A 12470-nucleotide genomic window follows, 5' to 3' on the forward strand; every position below is an offset into this window, starting at 1 on the left:
AAAGTTATAAGCTGATTGACGTCTAAAAACGCTGTTTTCTGCAGTTTTTTGCTGTTTTTTGGGGTCAATCACTTTTATTAACTTTGTATCATAACTTTATATTGAATAAATATTTTAATGAAATTTCTTCACAGTGATGATCTCCTAAGATCAAAAAATCTCTCCAGTAAAAATGAAAGTTATAGCATTTTTCTACAAGATCTTTCTTTTTTTCTTCTTCATTTTCATCTTCATTTTTAGAATTTTTTTAAAGATTTTTTTATTTCAAATTGTTCCACTTACTAATATCTTTCCAATGATACCAAATTTATAAAGATTGAAGAATTCATTCAAAAGTTATAGGTAAAAGAAAAAAGAGTGCACACTTATCGTGAATAGACTTTAGTTTATAGATTATACAAACTAAATCCCGTAACAATAATCGTATTATCATATAACGCCTATACTACTGTATTACACGCCTTATAAACGACTCCAGTCTAGATTTCGGTTTAATACATTGAGAGCTCTAGATCTACATTTCCTTGAACACTTGTGATGTAGCGCCGTTTGACATTTATGGGAAGTGGCTTCTTTGCTTGCTTTGTGGGTACCACTTTCGAAAAACTCACAAAAATGGGGTAGCTTTGTCAGGCTGGATTTTCTTGTAGGCATATTTTAAAAGCGTAATTGATTTATAATTGAATACCAGGCAGGATAAAAACATTGTAAATGACATGTTTCGGTTTAGAGAAAATCATCTTTATAGAGCTTTTATCGGTAAATGCGCTCTTGAAATTTTAGTGGTTTAATCTTTTCGCTCTCCGCCAACTTCTTACCTAATTTGGACAAATTTTCTTGAATCACAGCACAATTTGAAGTAAGATGACTTTGATCTATCAAAAAAAATATTTTACACTGATGGAGTGATGGCCCAGCGGTTAAGACGCCAGCCTCTCTAGGGTTAGCATCTCTAACCAGGGGTTAGCAATTCGAATCCCCACTCCGTCCAATATTCCGACCTGGCTGGCCGCAGTCCCCTGGGAAAACAAACGAAGGACTTCTAAAAGTTGTTGATTACTTGTCTATATCATATCCAGATCTACAGTATCTACCTACGATTTCTTACTTTCTTATCATAGCGCTGCCGGTGAACTATTACGCCAACAATTTATCAGTGGTGCAGCAAAAAGAATCACTTTCCAAGACATTGTCATCAGATAGCACTACCAGTGTTGACAAGAAGGAAGATCAAATGAATGGACATAGCATAGTGGTAAGTCTCTTTCAACCTTATATGCAAATCTTTATGTACTCTGCGGGAGTAGTACTCCTCTGTTATAAGAATGTAAGGACTTATGATGGTTGACAGGAAGTGCTGCCTGACTTTTCACACTTAGAATAAAAGCCGAATTATTTGTAAAATCCTCGCTAGGACATTCAATGAAATATTTCTCAAAAATGTTCGAGGAGCAAGACATATTTTATTTTATTTATGTTTTATATTTTAAGAAATATTTTCGGTGATATTGGCGACCCTTACAAGAACTTTTGCAACCCTCGGCTGAATCCCAATTAGTTCAACACTAAGGCCCGTATCCCCCGTTTGCCTAAGAACGACCTCTCTGACTCATTAACCTTTTCTTAATAACTATAATGTATAACACTGTTTTCTTTTAGATGACAGTCAAAAATATTCAATGCATGCGTGCTTTATTAAACCTAGCGCACTGTCATGGTGGCATCCTTGGAACGGCATGGTATATGACCCTTGTTACACTACAACATTTGACGCAAATTCTTGGATTGAAGCTATCTTCTGGTGGAACAAATAAAACAGCGAAAGCAAACGAGATTCCCAACTTGGTGAGTGCGTGATGCTTCTATCAAGATCCTTTTCACTAATTATGATATGAGCCCTCCCAATTGGGGAATGGGTCTTACTCCTTTACGAAGTAGGAATTTCTCCTTTTTCAAGTCGGAATGCATAGTGCTGTCCAGACACCGCTGCTTCTGTGCACGCGAGACACAGATGCATAGTGATGACACTCGAACTACGCGGAAGAGCATAAAGCTCGTCGCAGGCGTAGAACGGGATGAGTGACACCACACACCACAATGTCTGGCATATCACCCACACTCTTGTATCAGAGTTGTGGTACCCAATTCCCCTAATTTCACTAATTAAAAATCTTACATTTCATATGAAAAATTGAAATACACTAATAAGGGATCTGCAATCAGCATGTTTTTATATTTCATAGTTTATTTAGTTAGAACGATTTCCTCATGTGAATTTGTGTCCCATGTTACCTGCGGCTACTGTTCAGGTTTGGGCCAGGTTCCTTTAACTCGAACATACAGACACAGAGAGTAGGAAAAGCAGGGTCAAGAATAGTTTTTAAGCTAATTGAAGGAATCTTCTTCAAACGGAATATCAATTCTGGTATAAAACTCTTCAGTGATTGCCTTTCCATTATTAAGACTTGAATTTTTGGATGGGTCACAGGCAAGAAACAACAAAAATTTATTTATTGATTGATAAATTTTCTCTCTACTCTATGGTAGAGCATCTTCAGATCTGACAAAACTCATAAAAAAAAACTATCATATAACATCTAGCATCTTCAGACATTTGATTAAAAAATTATTTTTATTCCCTAGATAAAAAATTAATTAAGTTATTCTTATAAACAATAAAATCATTAATCGCACGATGTTTTTTGGCGCGCCTCCAAAGAGAGGAATTAATCGTTAATTGCATCCTGTAGAGAGCAATTAATCGTTAATCACACTCTTCAATGACACGCCAATGTTTACAAAATTGATTTTAATGTTTTTCTTACATTTTTCTTACATTTTTTATCGAACGTTTTAATTGCATTCGAAATTCATTTTTTTATGAGAAAGAAAATCTTTAGGCAAACAATAAAAGAAAAACATAAGGGAGAAGAGAAAAGTGTAAAACTTTTAGTGTAATTTACTTTCCTAATGGGGAAAAAGTAGTGAAAAAAATTGTGCGATTAGCTCGTAATCACATAATAACTCGTACAATTCGAAAATTGCACTCGTGATTTTTTTGTTTCGAATTTTCCTCGTCCTTTCGGACTCGGAAAATTAATAACAAAATATCACTCGTGCAATTATTCTCGAATTGCACTCGTCATCGTGTGATTACATATACTAATAAAAGACAATAAAATGGTTATAAAAGATTTTCCCATATGTTGGATAAAAGTCTGGTATCTCTATCACGTAAGACTTTATCTCCTTAATGGTCCATAGCTTATCTTGATGAAATCCAATTATGTTGGCACTGGCTTACGTGAAAAAAAAACAGGTCCTTTAGCTTGACGGTTATCGCCCGATACACGTATCTTTTATAAGAAAGAACTATAAAAAACCGTATTTAAAAATCTTATTTTAAAAATTTGGGTGAGTGATGAGGGGCAAATTTCAATCAAGATCTAAATTTGCGCTATATTTTATACTTCAAAAGGTAAATCAAGTAAATTTATAGCCTGTACCAAAAAAACATTTTTAATGGGATTTTACATGAAAGCTGGACTGATCACATGTTTCAGTTCGAATTATGGAGATTCCACACATTAAGTTTTTAAACGAAGCCACTAATTTACCATCCGAAAAGCGTGTCCCGCGTGGTTTTCACACGTACGCCAGATCGACAGTAACATCTATCGCCAGATTTCGAAAATATTCCTCGTGAAAACAAAGAAAGCGCTAGATAAATCGGTCTTCCCAAAAGCGGCGTCAACTTAAATTCGCTTGTACTTGCTTTAGAAAGGTCGATGATTCATCTCTAGATTCCACTCTGATTCCGTCCATTTCAAAAGTCTGACAAGTCTGTCGTGTTCTTTCACCTAGGTGATTAGTCAATCCATGATGGCTGACATTCCTGTCCTTTCAACCATGTTATCACAACTCTTCGAAAGTTCCAAAGTTTTAGACGACGTCAGCTTACATCACTTGGTGGACGCGCTGTGCCGCCTGTCCACCGAAGATATGGAATACGCTACTCAGAATAAGGTAAGGGGATCGGACGCAGTGCGGATAATATGCAATATGGGTATATGGATAGCTGAGCTGCGTGTTATTTTGGTCATACATTTTTCATACATTTTGAACATGTCATTTTTCAATCGTAAAACATCACATTAGGAGTGTAACATATGGTACCTGATCTGATTTTTTTTTTTAATTTTTTTAACTTTTTATCATCACCAGGAACCTTGTTTGTTTGCAGTAGCGAAGATGTTGGAGACAGGCCTGGTGAATATTCATAGGTTGCGTGTTCTGTGGCGACCGCTCACTAATCATCTACTGGAGGTCAGTTTCGATTACATTTCTTATCTACCATTAATTATCTATCTATTAGGAAATTGGCGATGGAAAGGGTGCTGTAATTAGTTAGCTGGGCAAAAATGACTCTTGGCCACGGGTGAAGTTTTTGATTTTGCTCTGTGTCTTGGATTGCAAAACATCTTTTTGATTTAATATACAAGTCGCCAGTATAAAACAACTCCCTCTCCAATGTGAGCCTCCGATGAGTGTTTTTTTTTATTTCAACTAGGATTTTCGTTGACATCATATCACTACACTTCTCTCGTTTGGGATTTTCTTAAAGTTAAAACCACCTACTATAGTTTGAGAATCATTTTTTGCGAAACTAACTCACTTTGATTTAAAAACAGCCAATTTTTTTAAACCTGCCGTTATTTTGTTGTTTCAGGTTTGTCAGCAACCACACAGCCGTTTACGTGAATGGGCCGGTGATGTTTTAACGACGTTAATCAAACGTGCAACATTTTACGACCACAAACCACCGTTCTCTGAAGATCTGGTAAGTAAAATCACGATTTCTCAATACACATTATAAAAACGTCCAAAGTTTTTTACACTTTGAATTTTAAAGCCTAGAAATGTTCTTAAAATGTTATTAATTTCACCATTTTGTGAGTATTCTTGTGTTTTAGAGTCTACGAAGCCTTCGAATGATCTTAACTTGCTCCCAATAATTTACCCATCGAAGTCTTATGCTCTCATATAGTTTGTTCTTATAAATAAAACGTGTACACTGATATGATGAGCTGTGAGAATTACAGATGGATTTTTATCTTACCTTAAACGTCTTTTACTTTGAACAAATTGTCTGACCCTTTCAGTTAACACCTCCCTCAGCAGGTCTCCTTAACTAGAAAAATATTTTTTGTAATTGACTTTTCCTATTCTTCTTGAAGCAAAAGTTGCCGCCCTCCAAAGTAGGCTAAAAATCACCAAAAATGGGCGAAATGGGCCCAATTTTTAGAGGGCTGTAAATTTTGAATGAGTTAAAAGTTTCAGGAAAATATAAATTCAAGAACTTTGAAGGAGTAGAAAAATTATCTTTGATCTTCATTTGAAGTCTTGAAATCAGAAATACACATATCTGAACATTTTCATTGTAGCCATTACAACTGTTGGTGATGTATCCATTACAAGAAATGGCGTCCATACAATTCACAGACCTCCGTCAACAACAATTCGAATGCGTTCTTAACATCTTACAAGAACGTGCCACTCAACTGGGAACAACTTGGCCGGTCATGCTCAGGATCATTGGTAGTGCTACTAATCAACAAAAGTAAGAGAATTTCGTCTAAGTGTAAATACAGTTAATTTCTCTTAATCGATTTCCGAGGGGAATTAGATTTTTTTAGAATGAGAGCATCGAATGGTAGATCGTTGTTTATTAGGCTTTCTGGTTGACACGGTGACTTTCAATATTATCGAATAATGGAGATTATTGAATAGTAGAATGTCGAATTAGAGACTGTTGACCTTTATAAATACGCGAGTGGTTGAGGCTTTTAAAATCACAATGACCAGACAACACCAAAAGTTTGAATTCTACCAAAAGGAAATATTCTTTTGTTTCAGTAAACCCTTTGTAGAGGTATTTATATTAAGGATTAAAAGACTCCCTACCAGTGAAAGAAATACTTCATGGACCTTGTTAACCAGTTTCACGCTTTCCGGTATAATGACATTACCGAGTTTATGTATGTGTGTTTTTCTGCGACGGAGGTGGTAAGGTTCTAATTTGTCTACATCAAATCAGCACTTTTACCGTCCTCGATTTTGCGGGTCAAAACTGCGGGTTATTCTGAATCGTTTCAGTCACTTTAGCGTCCCCAAAAGTGCAAATACATAAACTCGCTATTGTTCATCGTACAACATTGCAGCCAAATGGGAAGTCATTCTACGTTCTAATTTCACGATAAATAAGGAGGCTTGTTATCTTCCAGTTCAGAAATAGCCTATGATTCCTCTCTAATAAAAAATATTTTGTATTTCAGTGACGTCATCACGCGGTTAGCATTCCAAAGTTTACAATTGGTTGTTACTGACTACTTACCCATAATTCCGTGCTGGTGTTTGCAAGTCCTCGTAGAGGTGGTCGGCAAGTTTGGCTTGCAACCAAATGAAATCAATATCAGTCTGACCGCTATCGGGCTCTTGGTAAGTGTCAATAATGTTAAGAGAGGTCGTTTTTGGTAACAATGTTTTTAATCAGTTGAGAATGGAACAGTTTCACCCGGCTTTAGTTGTGAAAAGTGATGAAAAATATGAAACTTTTTGCATGACGTGGTTAGCTGTAAGGCATGAATCTTGAAGGCATGAAACCTGAAATAGTTCAATTAAGATTTAGGGAAAGTTAATACTAATAATAGCCGCATTCTTTTTCACCGTTCAAAACCTCGTTGAAAAACCTTGCCTCTTTGCGTCAATATTTATGCCAAATCTATTGTTTTTCGCTCCAACTGCTAAGCTTCACTTTTCAAAATGTAATATCCTTCATTATCTTTGACAGTGGAATTTATCAGACTTTTTGTATCAAAACCGATCGAACCTGAAACGCGATTTGGAAGAGTACAAAAAATGTCAACCAGATCTTGTGAAGAAGGAAGAAACCGCTCCACAAAGTCCTATTCATAATATAGAACTCTACCCTAGCTTGGATTCATTGGTCCCGCCGTTCGATTCAGCCTGGATGTGCTTATATGGCAAGCTAGGTGAACTATGTGTGGATCCAAGGCCAGCAGTGCGGAAGAGCGCCGGACAGACTTTATTCTCGACTATTTCGGCTCACGGTGGTTTGTTAGAGAATCAAACTTGGTATATGGTTTTATGGAAGGTACGTTTACGTTTACGTTTGGCCCCACCCCTTTACCCTATTTTAGTCAAAAAAACATTTGAGTTTTCGAACAAAAGCTAATTATTGGGAAGTAGCTGTGCGAAGCTGTGTTTTGTATGACTTTTTCCACTTGAATGAACCATTCTGATTTTGTAATAATGTTAGAACAGAGTTTCTCAACGAGTGTGTATTCTGTTTTCCTTTCAAAACCCCTTCCAAATGAATAATAGTTCGAACTTTCCTCTTTTTCAGGTTTTATTCCCTCTGTTAGAGAAAGTTCGGTCTACTTCTTCAGTGGCGGCAAATTGTCCACCGCCCTCCGATAACACCGTCCTCCCTGGCAATATTCTCATCCATCACTCAAGAGATACTGCTGAGAAGCAATGGGCGGAAACCTGTGTGCTCACCCTTGCGGGTGTGGCAAGGGTGTTCTCCACCCGATCTCACATCTTGAAGAAGTTGGATGAATATCCCAGAGCGTGGGCGCTCTTACTAGAAATCATCGAGTCGAACGCTTTAAGTAAAAACTCTGAAGTTGCATTAAACTCTTTGAAAAGCTTTCAAGAAATCGTGGATGACTTGAGTGCGAATAATAAAGCACCCAAATCCAAAGATTCAACTTCGGACGCAAGCGCTGTATCATTCGTTGCAGACATCACAGATACGGAGTTGGACCTTTGGGCAAATGCTTGGCGAATCTGGCAAAACATCGGTACAAACTCCATGGAAAATGAACACTTTTTGTGCACTACAAAAGACGCTAACGGCAAGACGGAAACACGGACCATCTATCCTTCACAACCGTATCTGACGGCACTCATAAATATCTTTCCACCTTTGTATTCGCGCATCTTCACGCGTTTCGGGATAGGTGATTTACAAAGGTTTTGTAAGATACTAACGAGGTCCATTTCAATGCCATTACATTCCGACACTTCACCATATTTGTTACCCACCTTCCATCACGAGACTGTTCTCTCGCCTTTGCAGCAGTCCGTTCTCAACTCTATCAAAGCCCTACAACAACCTATACCGATGCTGTCAGGTTGTAATATCTTGGACCATAATTCTCAGCAACCTATGTACCCTACTTTATTCTCAATGCTACTCTCTTTCGTTGAATTCGCCTGCTGTCCGCCCAAGGTTGCGTCAACGCCCAAGGAAACTGAAAGTTACGCCCCACGAGGACGGGCGGGCGAATGGGTGGTGATGAACTATGTGCCATTAGCTGAACACGCAATGAAAATGATACAAGATTTGTACAAGATAAGTCATGCTAGGGAGAATGTTGTGGAACTAAAAGTATTAGAAAATATTATCAAGGTAAGATTTTCAAATACGTTCTATATTCAATCGGTTGCAAGCTTAAATATTAAAGCCAGGCCTGAGCCCATAGTGTGCAAGGGGTCAGTGTTCCAGGTCACATCTACCCCTAAAATTCCCACCCTCAATCCAGAAAAATGCTACTCCCACGAAAAATTATACTAATTCGAGGAACGAAACAAAAATTATTACAGTATAATAATGAATAGGAGAAAAGTTTAGTATTTTAAAAGAATTAATTATAGAATATAAAATTTAGAAAAAAATTAAGATTAAATCGGAAATAAGAAAAACTAACATTAGCTTTTACCAAAACACCAAAAATCCCACCTAAAGTGAATAATCCCATCTTAACTTGTTTCTCCAATACCAACCCCCGTGGGGGTGCGCACCATGGAATCGCTATGGAAAAATGCCAATCTTGCATGTAGCAACCATGCACTTTTTTAAGACGAGTCATCAAAACAAAACAGCGCGTTAAAAAAGTCTTGAATAGCAAAAGAAATGGTCTACACTCTTCTGATGGAAAAAAAACAATTATTTTGCTGTTGAAAGACCAGCACACGGATTTATATACAGGTTTTTAATAAGAACATACAAAATTTTTGAAGCCTTCGGGTGTTCTTAACTTTTTGAGTTTTAAGCCTAAAATTGTTCTTAACAGGTTCTTATTTTCACCGATTTGAGTGTTTTTGTCTATTTGCCTACGAAATCTGGTGTTTTAGAGCCCACAAAGACTTAAAATGTTCTAAACTTGTTCTTAACATTTTGGTCACGGAAGCTTTATGTTCTTATATAATTTGTTCTTATAAAAAACGTGTATACGGAGAATGGTGATAATATTACGCGTTTGAAAAATTTATTTATTTTGTTTTTACAAGTACAAATATTATTGTTAAAAAATGTTAAATTTTCGTTTTGTTCCCATTTCAGACTATCCATTTACCGTTGAAATTGAAGTACGCTTGTCCATCACAAAACACGTGGAAATTGGCTGTTGACTTGTTGTTGTGTGTTCTACATGATGGATTGAAAGTTCATATCCAACAACAAGGTTTCTTTACACTTTTTTCTATAAGAACATCCAAAGTTTTTTGAAGCCTTTGTATGTTCTAAATATGTTCTTATTTTCTAACTTTTGTGGGTATTTTTTCCGTTTCCTAAAAGATCGGGTGCCCCCAAATCCTTGTTTTTATTTTCTTATATAGTTTGTTCTTATAAAAAACCACTTTTGCTTAGTAGAAGGAAAATAAGGAGTTTGTAGGAGTATCAGCTTTTTCACAATTCTAAAAACATCGTGTATTTTTGTTGGTCTGAAGATTCATACTATCCAACCAAAAACGCTACTCCTGGGGAGAATGGTATTTATGACCAAGTTGGTAAAGCCTTTTCCATTTGTCCAGCCTTTCTAAGATTCTAGTATTCTACTATGTTCTATCTCTGTTCTCGTAAACTCGCAAACAGTGAAATGATTTACACGTTTTTGGACCTACCTGGAGGTCCTATAAATTAACCTTTGTTCGTCCATCCGTCCGTCTGTTACCAGCTTTTCTCGAGATTGGCTCATTAGTTTTTTCGGATTTTTGGCACAAAGATGCAAAATGACACTGCCCAAAATGTGACGGAGCCTGGTTTTCGAAAAAAAAAAATTTTTTCAATAAAATTGATTTTTGAAGCCGGAACTATTAAAAAATTGCCGGAACAACCTACTTTCGCCGGAAAGACAGTATTTCTTCAATTTCTCAAGCTGTACTTTATATTTTTTTATGAAATTTTGCACACTGGTGCAAAATGACAATACCTAAAATGAGACGGAGCCCGATTTTCGAAAAACATTTTTTTCCGGCCGAAAATGCCGGAAATATACCGGAAAAACCGGTTTTTTGACATTTTCTTGAATTTTCATCTTAAGTTTTTCTGATTTTTTGCAGAAAGATGCGTATTCGCAATGCTCAAAACATGACAGAGTTCGATTTTTGAGAAAATTTTTTTTCTGGCCGAAAATGCCGGAAATATGCCGGAAATCGCCGTTTTTGCAGATTTTCATTGGGCTTTTTCCTAACATTTCTTTGTTTTTTCTTAAAAAAAAAAACATTGATAGCAATTCCCACCATCAATCATGATTCGATTGTCAATAAAACTGATTTTTTTATAAGAAACAAACGACTAATTTTAATAGATCGTCATTATTTGTGTTCTGAATGATTGTTTAATGGTCACGCTCACGTAGATATTAATTATGTGTTAAATGCATAACCAGGTAGGTCCATAAAAGAATCACTTGTTTTTATAAAAACAACCCAATTTTGCTCAACTAATTTGCTCAAAAGTGAGAGGGCTGAAGTCTCTCCAGTCTTTCTGCTTCCACCGGGCCTGTTTAGTGATGAACAGCACTGAACATAACAAATTCTGGAAGATCGTCTTGTTTCACAATTTCAGTGAACTCTGTTTGCTATTCACTTTGGCTCGTTTAAAGACCTCTCATTTGGAAGTTAGTAAGACTCATTTTTATCAGGCCTATGGATTTAGCATCCGACACTACCGAATTTCTTGTCTATCATCATTAGCCTTTCTTCCATTCTTTGGATTTTTTCTTCCATATTCTTGAAGTTTTTGTTTCTCTGTTGAAATATTTTGTAATGGTCTATAACAGGGCAGGTGGAGTGCTTGCCATGTTGACCCTTTTCGTCTACTTCTCCATCTTTGATAGTAGCTACAGTCAGGTTTTCTTGCTTCCTTTCGTGTGTTTCATTGTCACGACGGTATTCATATTTCGATACAAAACCTTCCTTTGTTTTATCCATGCAGTTATTTTTCACCTGTGAGTTTGTCTGCTCACTCATTCGTGCAAACCGATTTTCTATTCGGTAAAACCGTTCATCGAATTCATCGAATTCTTCGATAACTCGATCCAGTCTTTTCTCAGCATTCGTTAACCTGTATTCTGCTTCATTTAGCCTCATCTCGGCTGCGACAAACTGTTTCTTAGCAACCAACAACCTCTGTTTACCAACTTTGAATTGCTGCTTAGTCGAACAGTACTTGTTTTCATGCCATACAATTTTCCGATTATCCATCGCAAAGGAGAAGGAAAAATTTCAATGTTTTTGTTTTTCATCAGTTAGCGTCCTCAGTCTTTTTTTTATATTTCTGAAGAAACACTTTCTACTATAATGTTCCCTCATGTTTTGAAGAATTAGTATTGTAGCTTTTTAAATGTAAGGAAACGTAGGGATAAAAAGACTTTTGTGAGAAAGGAGAGAGAGTTTTAAAAATTTATGATTCCATGCAAGGTGGAAATGAAGATAAACAGAGATAAGATAAACCGAATGAGGGATTGAGAAAAGTTTGAATCATTTTATCCATCGTTCGAGCTTTTTCGTTTCGAGGGTCTTTGAAACTTTATATTAAAAGTGATTACGAAAGTCTGCTCCCTTTTTAAACTGTGCTTTCATCAAAAGTTGGAATGAGCCACACTTTTGATTTTCAAATGAGCGATCAATGTATTAATTTTCCTTATTCTATCTCGTTAGACTTCCCATATATGAAAATTTTGAATGAATTGTATTTTTTTTTCTTTTCGAAATCTCTCTTTTATGACTCAATAGTAAACAAGTCTCCAAGGGTGGGGAAACTCGCTCCAAGAACGATCGTACGTGCGGCCCAAAATTAGGTCTTTGAACCTTTACAGTGTAGAGAAAATTTAGCCAAATTTGATATTTTGGGCGAAAAATCGACCCTTAATACATTTTTTTGAAAATTTATGACAATTTTTAGGCAAAATTGGGTTAGATTTTCCAAATTTTACAACCTTAGAGAACACTTTTTCTCATCATTGCTCATTTCGACCCTCACAGTGCACTTTGGGAAGCTTGGAAAATAGACCCTCAAGGGCCGCGCGTACGATAGGTAATTTACCTTGAGCGCTCTCCAACCAGCCTGTAGTGAAATCTTTATTTTTTTCTCGTCTAAT

At 36.4% G+C, this 12470-nt stretch overlaps 1 protein-coding gene across 1 annotated transcript in view; it reads left to right on the top strand.

Moving 5' to 3' along the window:
- LOC136809728 (protein MON2 homolog) overlaps positions 1-12470 on the top strand; it is a 42493-nt gene that overhangs the window by 11880 nt on the left and 18143 nt on the right. Inside the window, exons 15-24 of the mRNA XM_067066275.1 lie at positions 1122-1255; positions 1660-1845; positions 3865-4026; positions 4225-4326; positions 4730-4840; positions 5445-5620; positions 6336-6498; positions 6851-7174; positions 7427-8497; positions 9431-9551. Coding sequence (XP_066922376.1) covers positions 1122-1255; positions 1660-1845; positions 3865-4026; positions 4225-4326; positions 4730-4840; positions 5445-5620; positions 6336-6498; positions 6851-7174; positions 7427-8497; positions 9431-9551 — 2550 coding nt within the window. The remainder of the gene's footprint in view (positions 1-1121; positions 1256-1659; positions 1846-3864; positions 4027-4224; positions 4327-4729; positions 4841-5444; positions 5621-6335; positions 6499-6850; positions 7175-7426; positions 8498-9430; positions 9552-12470) is intronic.

Source organism: Clytia hemisphaerica, unplaced genomic scaffold (assembly GCF_902728285.1).
Source record: "Clytia hemisphaerica strain Z4C2 unplaced genomic scaffold, Clytia hemisphaerica genome assembly, whole genome shotgun sequence".
In the NCBI taxonomy this organism is placed as follows: domain Eukaryota; kingdom Metazoa; phylum Cnidaria; class Hydrozoa; order Leptothecata; family Clytiidae; genus Clytia; species Clytia hemisphaerica.